Source organism: Elephantulus edwardii, unplaced genomic scaffold (assembly GCF_000299155.1).
Source record: "Elephantulus edwardii isolate Elephantulus edwardi_28Jun2011 unplaced genomic scaffold, EleEdw1.0 scaffold00230, whole genome shotgun sequence".
Lineage (NCBI taxonomy): Eukaryota > Metazoa > Chordata > Mammalia > Macroscelidea > Macroscelididae > Elephantulus > Elephantulus edwardii.
Window position 1 is genome coordinate 190,277 of NW_006399980.1, and position 19,454 is coordinate 209,730.

The following is a 19,454-nucleotide window of genomic DNA, read 5'->3' on the forward strand; positions in this document are numbered from 1 at the left end:
GCTGGTAAGGAATTGCACTGCCAACGCAAAGGTATGTAGTTCAAATCTACCAAATGCACTGTAGAAGAAAGATGGGTAATCTCCTCCATGTAATTTACTGTCTCTGAAAACCTGCTGGAGGGTTAGCTAAGTACTTCTGACTAGACAGTATACAAAAGCAACAACAACAACTTTCTTTGCTCTTCACCATTCAAATGCCAGAGAAAATAAAGAAAATAGGATGAAAGTGCTTCTACTTTCCATCCAGATTATACTAGTAAAAGTATCTGCTAGTTTCACTGCTTCTTGGGAGATTTCCTAATTGGCAATGCCAAGCTTGATATTGTCTTTTGTCATTTGTCATTGTTTTGATATTTGTCATTTTCTTCTGAATATCCATTTTTGCTAACATGTTTGTCATATTACACATCTCTTATTAATGCCTCTACATATTTTAAGAATGTTTTCCAAATACCCAGCTATAACCACATCTTTCTACTCACAATTACTTACAAAACCTATAGTGCACACTGGTTTGGTCTATACTCATCGCCATCTTAGTTAGAAGCAACTAATTGCTGAGGTGCCAGTGAATTTTCTCAGGATGTAAACTTTATGGAGGAGACTGCCCATCTTTCTTCCATGGAGGTGATGGTGGATTCAAATAAGTTGTAGACTTTCGGTCAGCAGTACAACTATGTTTGGACTGTTGTTGTTAAGTGCCATCGAGACGTAGATGACTCACAGCGACCCTATGAATGAAAGACCTGAACACTTGTATAACTTTGTCGTTTCTCCACGTTCCTAGAATGTTCGAAGGCAAGCCATTTCGGAGGTGGATGTCACTCCTGCTTGCAAGCTTGTTTTAATCGGGAAGCTCCACCAAACACTGTCCACCATGAGCATATCACATTTGGCACATCAGTGTCATAGTATTTAGCAACCATGAAAATATTCTAGTAAGGTCTATAAATGCAATTTTAAAAATGTTATCATACACACACACACACACACACACACACACACACACACACACACACACATTACCCCTCCCAAATAAAGGTAATAAAGATGATGTAACTATCTCACCAACAGGATAGCAATGCAATGCTTACTGCTAATAATACTGAAATTATTATAATGGTTTTGGTCGAAGCATCTAATTTAATAGTGACACCAACCCTGACAGAGGATATGATCCTTATTTTACAGATGAAGAGCCAAGTAACATACATTTGATCAGAGGAATAATTTACTAAAGCAAGCAGGGAAATGACAATAAGAGAAACAACAGATAATGGATGGCTTAAGTGACTACATAATATGTTAAAAAGAGTACATAAAAATTATCTTTCTTTTAATACGCTTTAATATTCATTCACTGAAAAGAATTCAAATTTATCTAGGTTTTCCCCCACTATTTCTGTGTATAATATTACTTTTCTATATCTTTTCCACAAATTACAGAATGACATAGAGAGGTTTAAGAATACTGTTACTACTTATCCTCAAGTAAAAAAAGAACCATGGCAGAGAGAAAATGAAGTAACAAAAATAATACAATACTTTTTAATCTTTCAATAAGTAAGGTGCCTCCTTGTAGGCAAGGATTCTGAGGCTCCGTCTAACATACTTTGGACATGTTGTAAGGAGGGACAGGTCCTTGGAGAAGGACATCATGCTTGGGAGGGTGGAGGGACAGCGCAGGAGGGGTAGGCCCTCTATGAGGTGGACTGATTCAGTGACTGGGATAATTGGCATGGGAGTGTCAGAGACAGTGCAATTAGCACAGGATAGAGCAGAGTTTAGGGCTGTTGTACATAGGGTCACTATGAGGCACAAGCGACTCGACGGGCACATAACAACAACAACAGTAAACGAATACAGTTACGTGGAAATAAGAAAATGAAGGTGGCAGTATAAAACTTCAGAAAAATGTTTCTAATAGAAATTGATGTTATACAATTGGATCTGAAAACTATGGATAATTCAAATACGGTCTAGGTACAATAGCTATTGTACCTAGCCAAAGTACAATAAAACTATGATAAACAGAACCGAATCAAGAGGAAGGTACTCATTCATTATACACTTTTCTCTCTTTACCTAAAATATAATTAACATATACATTAGAATATTCTTACCATGCAAGCTTCCATCAGAGCAGTATGCATTTCATCGGTTTTATGTTCTTGATCTGCGCCTGCTGCCAAAAGAAATCGCACCATCTCTAGATGTCCTAAACCAAAAGTATATAAGATTATTTCATCCAGAGTTATATATAAATGAAAAAAATCCATGGTATTTTCAAAATGTTATATTTCACTTCTAGCATTTAATGTTTTAGTGTAATACAAACCCATCTACAATTGAATAAAAATTATACAGGTGATCTTCACTATTCTACTCCTTAACCTTAGCCTAGCAACTGTTGCTACTAGAATTCCTGCAAGTGAACAAAAAGAGCTTTTAAAATCCAGCACCCAGACTATCCCCTCAACAATGTTTTATGAGTCCACATACACTATAGTTAACATTTTACTTGTTGTTTTTATGTGTCATCGAGTTGCCTACGATTCATAGCGACCCTATGTACCTAAACCCTGCTCTATCCCATGCCAATCTTATTGTCTCCAACACACCTATAATCATTACCCCAGTCACAGAATCAATCCACCTCATCAAGGGTCTTCCTCTCCTACACTATGGATTAAATTAGCTTTCATAAACTAGTAGTAACCTAGCATAAGGACAATCATTCAAATTATTCTTATCAGCAGTGTATATTAAGTTTCAATAATTAATTTGCATATTTTAAAGGACAATTTGTTTATAGACTGGGAATTGCATATATAAAAACATTCCTGCAAAAGCATCATTTGATTTCTTCTACTATTTGTTTACATATAAACACACATACACACATAAATCGGTTAATGCAATATGGTAAATCACATACTCTACTTCAGAAAAGACACTTCATAAGTAACTAAAATATTAGAAGACACAATATACTGTAAAAAAATTTTCAGATACTATGAAAGAAACAAGATTTCCGCCCCCCCCCCAGCTTAATTCTTAATCAAATGGAATTGGGACAAAGTAAGTACAGTAAAATAAAAATTAACTGCATCTGCCATAACTACCTCCCTTTGCCTATTGTTCTTCCCTTCCAAAGATTTGCATCAATGTTTAGTCTCAGCCTGAGTTCTACCCCTTTCCCATCTCCTCCCTGTCAATCTATGTCCTTGGAAACCTCACCAGAAATAGAGGAAGGGGAGAGGGTCCAAGGATCACTGAAGGTAGTAGAGATGTTCTCCACCAGCTGAGGTCTAGATCCAGCTTCTAATTAAAGCCTGCAAGACCCAACCTCAGTTGCCCCTTTTGGAAAGCAGGGTGGGGCTAGAAGCAAAGGGGAGAGGGAAGAGTAATTATGTGTAGCTCCATCTCAAAGTTCTTCTGGCCAGCTTGGATTCAGTAGTAAAATACTGCCAGTTCCAGGTTCAACTTCTTATGTGAAAAAGGTCAACAAATAAGCCAGCCCTGGAGAAGTTACCCCAATAAAGATTATCTTCCTTGGCCTCATTACTAATTTTAGCTGGGGAAGTAAAGTATCTCAGCTATGCTTTCTAAATATCATTAACCTGAAAATCTGGTCATTCAGTACTAGAAAATAAAAAGCATTCATATAGTATATTTGAAAATTTAAACTTAAATTTGAATCATTTATGTACTGAAACAATATTTGAATTATTACTTCAAAGAAAGTATTCCAACAAATATGATATATCCTTGCCACTCTTTAAAATAAAAACCACAGTAGGACATGAAGTAAACTGAAACAGTCCAATATGCTGGATTCTCTTAAGAAGGCACTGTCTCACACAAATGAATGGTTTAGTACGAGTCTCTCATAAATCTTATAACTCATCCTACATTAAAGAAGGCATTCACTACCTCTCAGGTTTTGTTTTGTTTTTTTTTAAAATCATTCTCCTTATGTTCCTAATTTTATCAGTTATTTTAGTACATTTGTAGATGATTATGAAAAACTTCAGTGTACCTGTCCAAAATATGAAGTAAAAATGTTCAGACCTCTCATAGTAGATCTAAAAAATTAACTGTTCAAAGACCAAGCACACCTTTCTGGGAAACGGTTTTGTACTCCTGATGAGTTTATTTTACTATATTAACAAAACTTTCTGATTACTCGATGTCATTCAAAATACTTCTCAAATCACATGCTTTCTCTTCAATATTTCTATTTTCTTTTTGGTCTCTTGAGAAATCACAGGTTATTTGAAATGACTTTACTTTTAAACCTGCCAGTTGATAATTTTTGGATTTAAAAGTATATAACAGAATTGTTTTGTATAAAGGAGGCAAAATACTCTGACTTGCAGTATTAATGTTAAGAATACTGCATATTAACATTAAAAGCTACTTATTTATAATAAAGCAGACCAATTAAGTAACTTTTCTATTGACAATATTTGTGATTGTCTATATTTTTTAAATGTATGTATTAAACGTTTTAATGTTAAGATATCTTATCACTATTATATTTACAAATAGGGTTATATAAAATAAAAAAAGCCAAACACAACACTGTTGTATTTAAAAGCATTAAGAAAAAAGTGTTCAGTATTCACATGGAAAGAGAATAAAATTCCACTTTTAGGTAGTTACGCAAACAAAATTGATTTATCAATTAAATAATAAAATATCCATCTAAACGTTAAAAAAAGTGTTATACTGTACCTTTGTAACATGCTAATGTAAGTGCACTCTCTTTAAATTCATTGGAATGCGTATTAATGCCAGCCCCATTTTCTAGCAGCAACCTGGCTACTTCAACATGTCCAGCACTTCCAGCTTCCATAAGAGGAGTATGACCATTTTCATTATGGTCCTCAATACTAGCACCGGATTCCAAGAGCACCTTTACAACATCTACATAGCCTCCAGCACAAGCGTAAGTAAGTGCTGTATTGCCTGTTTAGAGAATAAATGCAAAAAAAGATATAACCATGAAGCCTCTTCTTTCTTTAGCATTATTTAAGACTGTCAAAGACTGTAGTTGTAGTCTTTATGGATTTTATGAAAAGTAAGATTCTTTTCACTACATTTTATCAATTCTCTATTATCTTTCCCCATTTGGTTTTAAATCAGGGCCAAATTTTTATAGTTAACATTTATCAAGATTGTACAACTATAAAACAAAGTAAAAAAAAAACCATTTGAGACAACTTCTGAGAAAAAAAAGTTATGCTCATTCTAACATCAATCAGAATTGCTTAACACATTTCATTTTTTTTATTTAACCCTCTGAATCTTAAGTATGTGTATATAAATATTTATATTATTCTTTTCAACTATATGTATTTGTAAAAAGAGCAAGAGAGCAAGGGATGAATGGGGATGACCATATATGACCTTTACCAACTTCACAAATGGGAACTGTCTGATCAATAGCATCACGAACACAAAACCAATCCCCATGAGTTCAGGTATGTTCCCAAACTCCCATAACTTACAACTCATCTCAACACCAATCTTACTGCTCTACTGGGGCCAAAATCAAGTATGATAGCTCACAGACCACAAAGAACAATATTGGTTAAATCAAAGGTTAGAATTCAGGTTAGCAGCAGAATATAGTAACTTCCAAAATAGGCTCAAAGGCTCCTCAGCCATGAGCCTCATGGCTTTAGGCCTGTGTTACAAAGTTCTCAGCCTCGCCAATGATGGAATGATGGCTCTTCCCTCCCTATCCCAGTTCTCAGACTGTCCAACAAATTTGGGCAAAAGGCTCTTAGCTCTGGTTCTGTAACACAACAGTCCAAAAGTCTACTCTATCTCAAGTCACGTCCCTGGTTCTCTGCTGTGGCTCCTGTAGACCCTAGTCAGGCTGGTGAAAAATCTCTGGTCCTGCAGAATAAGTTACACTCTTTTGTGCTTATTCTTTTCTGGTAGTGGGTTCCTCCACCTGCTACTGCATCCACTCAATTTAATGGCAAGATTAGCCAATCCTCTCATGGATTAGGGAGACTAGCCAACCCCTTTATGAATAGGCTAACCCACCTTATTCAATATTTCAGCCCATTCACATGGTAAAGTAAATTAAAGAGCAGGGAAGTAATTTTGAACAATAAACCCCCAACACAACAGTATTTCTGTTCACTGTAACTTTAACCAGGAAAACTTATTACTTAACAAGACAAAATAATTTCAAAAACATTCTCAATAGAAATTATCATAAATGATGAAAATGAAAAGTTAATATTTTGCATGTCAGAAATATAAATCCACCCAGGCTCAAGACTGAAATGAAAAATTAGTATAGACTGACGTTTTAACTTGAAAGACAGTATTTTCATAACACACTACTTTCTCACAGATCATGATTTAATAATAGCAAGGAATGAGGAACTAGCCTAGTCTACAATTATTCTTGCTCTCCTTCACATTCTAATTCATACTCAGACTTCAACTACATAGCACTTATAAGAACAGATAAAGCATCACTAATCATTTCAGATGAAATGTGTATTATCAAGTGATTTTACTTTACAGAGAAAAAAAAACAAAAGAAAGAAAAAGACATTACCGGTTGAAGACTGTGCATTGACGTCGGCTTTATGAGCTAGCAGCAACTTCACAATTTTAACATGTCCCCCATTAGCAGCAGCCATTAAAGGCGTAATGTCACCTTTGATTCCCCTATCTTCCACGTTTGCATGCATTGCTAATAAAACCTTACAAGAAAAAAAAAGGTTTTCTTTTTTATTATTCTTTTAATTTCTCATGATTTTTTTAAGTGAAGGTATATATACAAAGCATACTGGTTTTCATACAATTAGTCACAGACATTATAACATTAAATACCATTGACTAATTGCAAGGTCAACCAATCCCTTATTTTATATGCCTTTCCCTTCACACAATTTATTAATAAAAGAAATTAAGTTTAAAGAATATAAGTAAATAATTTCATCATGTCTATATTGAAAATACATCTGAATTATATCTACCGATTTATAATACAGTACAATGATCAATAAGCATAGTAAGGTCTTTAATGAAATTAATCTAATGGTGGAACATAGTCATGATTTATTATTCCCTTAACAAACTACCCATATAGTAACAGAAAAGCTTTATTAGGATCACACAAACCTGTGCAAGCTCATAATATCCAGCAGAACAAGCTAAACAAAGAAGGCTCTCCCCTTCTTCAGTGTGTTCATTTACACTTCGTCCTTCAATGAGTAACTTCCGTACAGCATTCACATCTCCCTCTGAGCAAGCTTCTGCTAAACTACGGCTGGCAGGAGAAAAATATTAAAACTATATAGAAACAGGAGAAAGTGTATAGCAGTACTAAACTAGATTGATTACTGAAATAATCACTGCTAATAATAACTGTTTCCGTGTTGATTGCTGTGAAGTTGAGTATGACTCATAGTGACTTTATGAACAAAAGGCCTGAAGTCTTTCTATAACTATCAACATTTAACAAAGTTCGTAGAGTTTCCAGAGGCATGTTGTTTAGGAAGTGCATGCCACTCCTGCTTCCAAAAAAATAGGTATCTGATAATGCTTCACTTCATAGAGTTTTAAAATTTTTTATTCATTTTGGCACGTTTTCTTTCCCCTCCACCCATCCTACAATGCATCCCTTGTTTCAGATGGTTGTCATACATATAATGCCTAACCATATATTCCACGTGAACGATTCTTCTTCTCTTTTTTCTACTATAGTGAATCTACATTTAAAGACCACAGGGTTAAAAATACTAATTTCTAAAAAAAAAAAAATCAAAACAAACCATCACTGAAAAGTTATGCAATTGCAGGAAATAATATAATTTTAAATATAAAATTCTATAATTAATAAAGTAATGTAACAGAAAGGAATTATTAACAAGGATTTCTTAAAATGAATAAAGTTTAAACTATATAGGAAAGACTATTAACCTTCAATTAAGTAAAAGAAAATAAAAAAGATAAGAAGAGCATGGCTGTAAAACAGAAAAGCCTGAGGTTTTGATCAAAACATAATCAACTGTGGTGAGGAGACTGTACACAATGGCTTTCTTTGCTATTGGTTTTGACTTTGCCCCCATGATTGGGTACCACTATGCTAAAATTTGAAGGAGCACCTTTAGAAATATGTATATAAGATGTATGGAACTACTAATGAGGGTATCAGGCTTAAACTGAGCAAAATCAGAGGCAGCAATGGAGAATCTCACTATCATATAGGAAGAAATAGCAGAACGCACAACCCGTTTTCAGGCCACAAATTCTTTTGCAAAGATAGACTGGTACCAGGACTAGGGCAGAGGGCCAGGAGAGGTGGTGGAGAACCAGACTGATGTAAGACAGAAAATTTGAACTCCTACCCCATGGAGCCAGAACCAAAAGTTTTTATCCAGTATTAGTGAAAGGCTGGTGATGAGTGACCATAATTGTCAGGACTAACAGAGCTATTTAGCACTGGCCCAAAGCTATAAGGCTGAAGTTCAGCCTTGGAGAGCCTGAAAGCATACCTGAGAAGCTGTCCTAACTGAAGAATTATATACTGTTTCCTATCTGAATTCTATTTTGTGAACTTCTCTAATAAGCATTCTGGTAGTGTTCATTGGGAGTTGTGTTACCAGCCTAAAACTGTATGATTCAAATCCACTAGTAGCTATATGGTAAAAAAACAGCAATCCTACCCACATGATTTACCGTCCACAAAAACCCAAAGGAAGGTCAGCTATGAGTCAGGTCCAACTCACAGGCAAGAAAGGGAACTGCGTTAAACTTGCTAAAAAACCTGGTAATTGTGAGTATGGTCTGAGTTCTGTGCATCCACTGTAATGGGTCAGTGAAAGAAGGAGTAAGAATAGCCAGAACCCTGGGAAGGACAAGGAGTATGGTGGGCATGTTTGACCTCATAAAAATAAATTCTCCCTTGTACAGACTGAGAGTCAGATATTGTTGTCTCAACTGTTTTCCCACTGATTAAGGAGAAGAAGTTTGAGGGACTTCCACCCTTTATTTACTTTTATTACCATATTCTGCAAAAGTTTTAAAAATACAAGTAAGGAAAAAGCAAAAGTCAAGCAAAAAGAAAACAGAAAAAGTGGCTAAATAAAGAAATGAACTGAGATGGTTTTTCCTTATAATTCTACCAAAACAAATCCAACTATGGACTTAGTTAGATCCAACTAATTATTAAAGATTCTCACATATTTGAATAAAATATTTATTAAAATAAACACAATAGGGCTATTAATTAATGTTTCTTTCAGGCATAACTCTATTCTTGGAATATCCTCTTGAAATAAAGCCCTGTCATGTCATGTCACAGACTCCAGAATCACGAATTTCTGATTCTGAATCTCTGTTATCACCTAGTTTTAAGACCATAATCTTTGGCCCAGATTATGGCAAAGTATCCTGACCTGTCGTTTTGCTTTTACCCTTACTCTCATTCAGACTCTTAAAAAGCCAGCAAGAAACATATATTTTTGTAAGGGAAGAATTATGTCATTTCCCTACCTCAGCAGTCTCACCTGGCCTCTAAAATCAAACAATGTAAAAGTAAAATCTCTATAAAATCTGCAGAAGAGGACAATCTCACTCATTTCTCTGCTTTCTCCTCCTATTTTTCTCCTTAATTCTTTCTACATTAGCTACTGAGGTATTCAAATAAGCTAAGTAAACTTCAACCTCAAGATAATTGCCCACGCTTTTTTTCTCTCCAAGGAACAGCTCTGTTCCTTATTTCAGGTGTATGCTCAATAACCACCTTTTTAAATGAAAAATTCCATAACAGTCCTAAGAGAAATGCAATGTGATTGTCAATCCTCAAATGCTGTCCTACTACATTATTATGAAGATTTTTCCTACTTCCTATCACCATGTATTTTACATAATTATTGAGCAATCTCTCCCTAAACACAAAGAAATAAAGAAAGATAGCTGAAATAGCCTAGTTTAAAGGGAGTTGTGCTATATCTGTCTAGTGGTTACAATCTACCAGCAGCTCCCCAGAGGCAGGCAATCTCCTCCAAAGCAATTTATAGCCTCAGAAATAAAATGCAGAATCTCTGATTAGGTTTTGATTCAACAAGAAGAAAAAAAAATTAAAACACTTAACAAGCAAGTTTTATAAAAGACTTTCATTTCTTGTTCATATGGATAATCCCTAGACTCAGTACTCTCTTTACACTTATACATAAGTAAGTCCAGAATAAATCCCTCCCATAAGATACTCTGATGAGGACACCTCTTTATTCCAACATGGTTGAATTCTTTTTCCTTCAATATGTGGATCAACATGCTTCTCTACATATGTGTTTGGCTTTTACTTCCTTCCATGAAGCCTAGTTTTAAAAAGCACAACAGAAATGGCTCTAGCGAGAGGTAAACTGAAGAACTTGTGCTATGGGTACATTAAATATGGAATACATCATTGCATTTAATCGATATACAATCCAGCATGCAATATTTACTCTCCGTAGCTCTATCATGTAGTAATCCTTTGTTTGAATAACTATGACTGTCACAAATATATTCTCAATTATTTGGCAGATGTTGTTTAGCATCATTAAGTGAACTCCAAGTCATAGTAATTCTATCAAGAACAGATCTGAACGCTTCTCTATGCTGTGCCATCTTCATCATCTGTGCTATACTTGAGCTCACTGTTACAGTCATCACTGTGTCAATTCATGTTATTGAGGGTCTTCCCCTCCTCTGCTGAATGCCCAACATCTTATAACTTTTTATTTTTTTTACTCTACCTTCTTCTTTAACTATTTTAATACCTTCTTCAAACATTTTTAATTTTCCCTCTTGCAAGAAACAGGAGGTAACATTAAAAAAAACAACTCTGGATAGTAATTAGCAATACTTCAGGGTAAGAACTCAGTGTTAACTAAGAAGTAGAAACTGAGCTTAACTAAGGAGAGTATTATCTAGGAGAAAAATGATAAGCAAATTAATAAATACACAAAAATCTTAATTAAAAATTTCATTAAACAAAAATCCTGTTCATTATAGCATAACTAACTGGAAAGCATTTATTTTTTTTACATCAAAACATTAAAAGTAAACAAAACACAAATAAACAGAAGGTCTTTTATAGCATATTGGCTAAGCACACAGCACTGTAGTCCACCGTCCATCCCAGCTCTGTCACTTGTCAGGTAACCTTGAATAACTCACTAACATTTCCCTCAGTAATACAATCTGTGAAATGAGAATGGGGGTGGGGGGAAATCTATGCCTTAGAGAATTTCAGAATATAAATATCACATTCCAGGTAGAAAATAAACGCTGTCGATGTGAACTGTTTTTAAGAAAATACTTTCCCACAGTTCACAGGAGAATTCACTTACTTGTCCGACTGCCCTGCATTTGCTGTGCTTTCAGCTCTCATACGAGTAAGTGCAGCAGCAGCTTCATCCAACGCACAACTAACAGACGATGTCAATCTCCGAAGCACTTCAGGGTCTGCAAAGGCCTTTCCATCAGCAGTGGATAATTTGCCTATTCCTAGTATGTTATTTTAGATAACAATATGGAGACACAAAGCAAAATATAGCATATGTCAGCAATAAATCTAGAAATGCTTTAGTAGACATATAAGTCTAGCTTTAAACAAACAAAAAAACAAAACAAAACAAAAAACCCCAACCTCAAAAAATAGCCAAAACCAAAATCATTCTTCTCTAAATATTGCATTCCTTGCATGTGATTCATACTGACCCTCTGCCCCTGCCAGAAATGGACTGTTAAGAGTCCTATAATTAGGAGCCCTCATTAGGCTTCAGTCATAGCTCTGGAAGAAGGATATATGTTAAAAGGTTACTAAATTTAATAAGATATGAGTCATAAGTTCTTTAACCACTTTGATTACCAGAGAGAAAAAAAATGCCCTTTATAAAGTTAACATAGAGAAAATCAGACCACAAGAAATGGTGACATGACCCAGCAATTCCACTACTGGGAATATATCCCAAAGAAACCATAACTGCCACCCAAGCAGATATATGCACACCCATGTTTATTGTGGCTTTGATCACAATAGCAAAGAGCTGGAAACAACCTAAGTGCCCATAAACAAACAAATGGATAGAGAAGCTGTGGTATATTCACACAATGGAATACTACGCATGAAAGATTACACAAAATGGATTGCAATATTACACAAAATGGGTGACCCTGGAGGACATTATGCTGAGTGGAAGATCTCAGTCACAAAAGGACAAATACTGTATAGTGCCACTGTTGTAAAACGGGACTGACACTGGTATTGGGGGAAGACTGACAAAGATGTGATAAATAATGTATAGTGCATTGAAACAGATGAGAGAGAAAACGGTTTAAAAGGGATTTGTGATTAGGTATTATTGTCATGACAGGAGTCCAGAACGAAGGTGCATAGTGGAGTGGGCCTGGGGGAAAGGATTGTATAACAATGAAAGTATTTTTCTTTTACTTTTCAAAGAGAAGAGTGAACTGGGTTGGGAGGGGGTGGGGAGCAGGAAGAAAAGTATAACACTGAATTAATGAAAATCCAAAATCTCTGTAAATTTTCATTAAAATAATAATAATTAATAATAAAAGGGGAGAAAAACAAAACAAAAATGGTGACAAAGTCTCGACAAATCATTTTTGAGTCATGAACACTAGTACTGATAAAATAACCCTTACTTTCCTATATGTTTTATTTAAAATTTTGCAATTTTTCCCCAAAAGAGTGCTTAAGTTAGGCAATTAGCTGATGTGACAAAATAAGACTTAATAAAGCATTTTAGGCTCTATACAGATGTTGTTGTTGATTGCCTTCCAGTCGAGCACAACTCACAGTGACCCTGTGAACAAAAGGCCTGAAGCTCCTCTAAAACTATCAACATTTATCAAAGTTCATAGTTTCTAGAGGCATGTTATTTAGGAAGTGAATGCCACTCCTGCTTCCAAACCTGTCATAGTATGTTTTGTTGATGTGTGCCATTTAGTCACCTGCGATGTATAGCGACCCCATGTGCGGCAGCTCTGAACCCTTTCCTATCCTGAACCAGTCTAATGACTCCAAAACACCAAACCCCATTGTCCCAGTTACTGTATCAATCCATCTCAGTGTAGAGAAACTTAAAGTTGTATTATATATCAAATATTCATCTGGCACAGACTTAGCAACATGTTTTAAAGCATATAGGAAAAATGATGTCTATGCTCATTAAGGAGGAAGTAACCACTTCTTACCTTTGGACTGCTGGCCTGAGGGAAAATGGTTAAAGTACAGTTTGGTAGTATTCTCTAGAATTTTTTTTTATATTTATCTTTAAAATAAAATACAAACTCATCAGTTTATAAACAAGGTATATAAATTAATTATTTTAAGATACCTTAGTTAGCAGAAGCCAAAAACGAAACTCACTGCCACTGGGTCATGTCCAACTCACAGCAACCCTCTACGGGGCTCTTAAAGGTGTAAATATTCCTGGGAGGAGACTGTCCATTTTTTCTTCCACCAGGAGGCTAGTCAGTTTGAACTACTGACCTTTCAGTTAGCAGACATTTTATCTACTATAATACTAGGGTTCCTTACTTTGGACAAAAGGGGGCTTTTAAAGCAGTAAGTATTATTCTTAACTTAAATTCAGTTTGGGCATGTTGTAAGGAGGGACTGGTCCCTGAAGAGGGACACCTTAGAAGGGTGGAGGGACAGCACAGGAAGGGAAGACCCTCTGTGAGGTAGGGTTGATTCAGTGACTGGGGTAATCGGGATGGGTGTGTCAGAGACAGTGCAATTGGCACAGGACAGAGCAGAGTTTAGGACTGCTGTACATAAGGTCACTATGAGTCACAAGCAACTCGATGGCACATAACAACAACAACAACAACAACAAAATTGTGTTTGTTGGGTTTTTTTAAAAGAAATTTAAAAAGAACTTTAATACAATCTATAGCCCAAGAAATATTTAAACATTACATTGTTATTATGTAACTGTCAAGTTGGAACCAACTCATAGCTGACCCTCCAGGGAGTTTTCAGAAGCAGTAAATTGCATGGGAGACTGACCAATTTTTTCAAACAGAACAGCTGATAGATTCCAACTGCATGCCTTTGGGGTTGCCAGCATAGCTTCTTATCACTAAGTCACATTAAAATAACTGAACTACAGGCTATATGTAAGTATCTCTTATTTTAGCTATGAGAGTAACTTATATATTTAAAATGCTATCCAAAAGTATATATTTCTAAAAATGTCAGAGCCAAATAAGAAAAGTTTTTCAAAAGTAGAAATGCTAAGAAGCCATATGAAAGAAATGTAATTGCTTTTCCCAATAGCATTAGGAAGTAAGCTGTCCTCTAGTTTTTTCTAGCTTATGAACCCAGGCAATTCAGAATTACCTTCAGAGATTTTTAGACCTATAGAAAAATCATCAAGTCAGCCTATGTATTTAAAAAGGTCTAATACAACTCGATGGCACATAACAACAACAACAATACAATTTAGACAAAAAGTTAAGACTGAGAAACTTTGCTGCAATTTTAAGATACATAATGTTAAGTCAGGTGTTAGGGTACTCCAATACACAACATGAGAAAAGAGTACCATCACAAGAGAGCTTGTGAAAAAGGCTGAATCTATCTTACACAAGATCCACTCAGCTAAATGTGTCTTTTCAAGAAGATATGAAAGTGATAAAAACATATATTCAACTATGTTGTTGTTGTTAGGTGTCTTCAAGTCAAGTACAACTCACAGCAACCCTATGAACAGTGGACCCGAACCCCACCCTACCTTGTGCCATCCTCACACTTCCTGACACACTGTAACCCACCGTGCCAGTCCACCTGGCTGAGGGTCTTTCTCTCCTTCACCGACCCTCCACCTTTCATAGCATCATGCCCCTCTCCAAGGAATAGCCCTTACTGGCAACATGCCTGAAGTATGAGAGGCAAAGCCTCATCATCTTTGCCTCCAAAAAATCCCGCAGGCTGCCATCTCCAAGACATATTAATTTGTTTTTCTAAGAAACATAATAACTATTTTAGAACAACTTAAGACAGAGACAAATAGAACCACTAAGAAATGGTAATGATAAACCCAGCTATGTAAAATTCTTAAAACTGTGAAAAGGCTCAAAAATGGTACATAAGTCTATATGTAAAGCTTGTTAAAGAAAAGTTTACACCAATTTTTATTTTTGAAAAATGCAAGAAGTAAAACGCAAATGAATAAAAATCTGAAATGTCTTAATAACCCTTCTATATAACAAAAATTCAGATCAAGGTTTTATCTATTATAATCAAGATTTAAAAAAGATAAAAAGACTAAATCTAAGACCAATGACCACTGTATGACAGAGTTGCTGTTGTTATGTGCTGTGTACAACAGCTCTGAACCTTGCTCTATCTTAAGCCAATTTCATTATATTTGACACACCTACCCCCATTATCATAGTCACTGAGTTCATTCATCTCATACAGGATCTTCCTCTCCTGCACTGTCCCCTCCACCAAGTAAAGATGTCATCCAAGGATCAGTCCCTTCTGGCCACATGCTCAAAGTTGATAAGAATGGGCTTCAAAATACTAAGCTCCAAAGAGAAACTTGGTGTCAGTCTCTCAAAGACAGACTTATTTGTTTTCTTGGTGGTCCATGGTCTGTTCAAGACTCTTCGCCAGTACCACAACTCAAAGGCATCAATTCTTCTGTCATCTTTTGTCACTGTCCAGCTCTCTGATGCATAACAAGTAAAGGAGAAGACCATGGGCTGGCTCAGGCGCACTTCAATCTCTAGAATGGTATCACTGCTCTTCAGTGCCCTGAAGAGGTCCCCGACAGGCGGTTATCCTAATACATTTATCTTTTTAATTCCTGGCTGCTGGTACCAAGAGATGATTGTGGGGCCAAGCAAGTTCAAGCTCTTCACTATCTAACATTTTCTTCATGCTCAGCTTCAATCTATATTGAAGGCTGCAGTCCTTGACCTTTTGCAACATGTGTTTCAGGTCATCCTCACTTTTAGCAAGCAAGGTTCTATCATCTGCATAACACAGGTTGCTGATGAATCTGCCACCAATTCTGATGCCACACTCCTCCTCACAGAGCCCAGCCTCACAGATGAGCTGTTATGCATATAGATTGAAAAGATGTGGAGACAGTATGCATCACTGAAATACAACTTGCCTCATTTTGAATCATGTAGCATTTCCTTGTTCTATTCTGACGACTGCCTCTTGGCCCAAGTATATGCTTGCATAAGCAAAATGAAGTGTTATCGGATTCTCACTCTTTGTAAAGTTAGCCACAATTTGTTGTGATCCAGAGTCAAATGCTTTTGCATAGTCAATGGTATAAAGATAGACACTGTATTTATTAAAGTTGTCTCTGCTAGGAATATTTGGTTAGGTGACATTACTGAGGGCAATTCCACATAAAAGAAAAGATTCCAATTCAGGCAATGCAGTTCAGTAATAAAACATATTTATTAGTGGTAATAAATCCAATCCGGTTGGTAATTTTAAACAATACAGGATACTTGGTGGACAGGAAAACATTACACCTGAGATTAAAGACATATTAAAGTCTGGAGGATTGGTGTCAATAAATTCTCTGTTTAATAAACCAATACAGCCTGAGACAAAGGAGATGGCTCTTGGAGTTTCAACAGTAGACTATTAAGGCATAAATAAAGTGATGCCACCTGTGGTTTCAGCCATCCCAGACATGGTATCAATAGTAGTGGAATACAGAGCACTCAAATAAATCTATTTATAACTCTTATCTAACTAAGGGTTTCCTCTTCTTCTCTGACACTCTACCCTTCACAGTATATGACCTATATATATAAAAAATGTCCTTTTCTAAGGACTGACTCATCTCACAACATGTCAAAAAGTACATGAGACCATATTTACAAAATTTCAACTTCCTTGCCAAAAGGATACACTCTGGTTACATTTCTTCCAAGACAAAGTAGTTTGCTTTTTGGAAGCCTATGGTATATTGATACTCTTAACTCTGTGATTAAAAGGCAACAATTCTTTTGCTTTCTTATTCACTGTCTGATTTTTCACAAGCATCTGAAGCAAAATATGCATTCTTTAGTTTGACAATAAATGGACTCAGAAACGCAATAAACAGTCCCAATGAGTTCGGGAAGCAAACTGACAGCAGTAGGTCTGGTTTTGGTTTATGTGATAAAATCTTTAAGAAATCATTTGTGATTCTGAATATGCGCTGGAAGGTGAGCTATGAGTCCTTCCAACTCAATGGTATACAACAATATATTCTTAAGAAATTCTGTCTTTATAAGACCAGACTTACAATGTATTTTCATATAACTTTATAAGCCCATTGCTCTCTTTTGGTTTTCAAGAACACTAAACTTCTTATGAATGCTAAATCATGGTTATACTCTTCGGTGCAAATACATTTATACACTCAAAGTATTATACATATGTCTATATTACATTTTCATATGTGCTCATTCATTCAGTCTATCAATTTCTTTCACGATATGTCTGGGTGAAAACACGAAACAGGGTGTTATAAACTAGGCAGTATTTGGTGGTCAGTTTCCTCATCCCACTAAATTTAAATTGAGCAAGATTAGAAATGAAGGGGCATTCTCACCAGTAGCAAAGAAGAAGCTGCAGAGAATTTAGTGCACATGCTTTAGAGCCAGAAATTGTTGCAGGAGTCACATTGCGACCTACACAAGACCACCAACTGCCTCATCAGAAAATCAGAGACTGACATGGGACATAACTAACTTGGGATTATTGCCCTAAAGAGCCAGAGATGGCACTCTTCAACAAATCTTGCAGTGGAGGTGGTGAGGTGGTGTGCAGGAAAGCAGACAACATAACTTGTAGGGCAAAGAGTTTTCTAACACTGGCCTGAGCTGTGAAGCTGAAATGACCTGCAGTATACTTGAAAAGTGTATCCTCTTGTTTGAATAGCAACCTATTACCTTCAGTCCATAATCAAAAGTATGCTTCTGTGAGATCTGTGTGATCACGGCAATGAATTTCAGACCAATTAGTAGTTGTTGGTATATGCTGTCAAGCACAACTCATATAGTTACTCTATGAACAAGCAGTACATTTGGTGCTGGATTTAGTGTATGTGTAGCGGTGAGAGCATGAAGGTGATTCATGAAATTTGCTTTGGTATCGTGAATGCTGCTGATGGGGATTGTTGACCTTTGTAAAGTTAACACGTGTCAGATGTTGCTGTCCTCACGATGCCTACACTCTTTATAAAATAATGGATGCCCAAAAGAACAAGCAAGCATATCTTGAAAGAAGTATACCTAAAGTGTTCTTGAATGCAAAAAATGATAAAGACTTTTGGGGTTATTCTTAAATGATAATAAAATTTTAGTTACAATTTTCGTTATATTAAAGGCATAACAAAAGGTGTTAAGACTGTTAAGTATCCCATGTATAGCAATCCTCAGCATGTGTACCAGCCATGAAAAGCATCACACAGACACAGGAGTGACTGGAACCTTAGCCATCATATTAGGAATGAGTTAGAGGCCATGAGACACAGCCCCTCACAGGGGATGGGTCAGGGTTGGAGTGGGGAAGGAACACCAACACCACATTTATCTGTAAGGTTTCTGTATTGAGGAAGTGTTTGTGCATGTTGCTGCACTCGACAGCTTAGATCCACATATGTTTGCATATCTATTATCTGCTCTTTTGGGTATTACATTATTGTCTTGGTCTTGTACAAATGCTGTAAAAAAGTGGAGCTTCCTAATTAATACAGACTAGGAGTAAGTATTACCCCTCCACTTCTGAAAGAACAGGCCTTTAAAAAACCCTATGCACAACAGAGCATGGTTATACTATTAAAATGAAGAGGAATCGTTACAAGTATCATCCACTAATACACGGAATGTAAAAAGCACGAAGTATGAATATAGGAAAACTGCACATTGTTAAAAAATAAATGGAACACACTGAGATTTACATACTAGGCATTGGCAAGCTGAGATGGACTGGCATGGGCTACTCTGAATCAGACAATCATACGATCTTCTATGGTGGGAATGAAGAGGTAAGAAAAAATGAGGTTGCATTCATAATTAAAAAGACTATTTCTAAATCCATCCTGAAGCATGTTATGACAGAATATTATCCATACACATACAAGAAACACCTGTTAATACCATTATCATTTAAAATATGTTGTTGTTGTTATGTGCCTTTGAGGCCGTTGTCACTCATAGCAACCCTATGTACAACAGCCCTAACCTCTGTTCTGTCCTGTGCCAATCTCATTGTTTCCGACACACTCATCCCGATTACCCCAGTCACCGAATCAATCCACCTCTTACAGGGCCTTCCGCACCTGTGCCTGTCCTCCACCCTCCCAAGCATGATGTCCTTTTCCAAGGACCAGTCTTTCCTTAAACATCACCAAAGTATGTCAGATGAA

At 36.1% G+C, this 19,454-nt stretch overlaps 1 protein-coding gene across 3 annotated transcripts in view; it reads right to left on the reverse strand.

Annotated features, from left to right (window-relative positions):
• Window positions 1-19,454, reverse strand: part of ANKRD17 (ankyrin repeat domain 17) — a 214,043-nt gene that overhangs the window by 85,470 nt on the left and 109,119 nt on the right. For all 3 annotated transcript variants that reach the window (XM_006898445.1, XM_006898443.1, XM_006898444.1), the window contains exons 3-7: window positions 11,379-11,535; window positions 7,159-7,306; window positions 6,590-6,737; window positions 4,741-4,974; window positions 2,124-2,218 (exon numbers count right to left, since the gene is read on the reverse strand). In XM_006898445.1, the coding sequence (XP_006898507.1) occupies window positions 2,124-2,218; window positions 4,741-4,974; window positions 6,590-6,737; window positions 7,159-7,306; window positions 11,379-11,535 (782 nt within the window). The remainder of the gene's footprint in view (window positions 1-2,123; window positions 2,219-4,740; window positions 4,975-6,589; window positions 6,738-7,158; window positions 7,307-11,378; window positions 11,536-19,454) is intronic.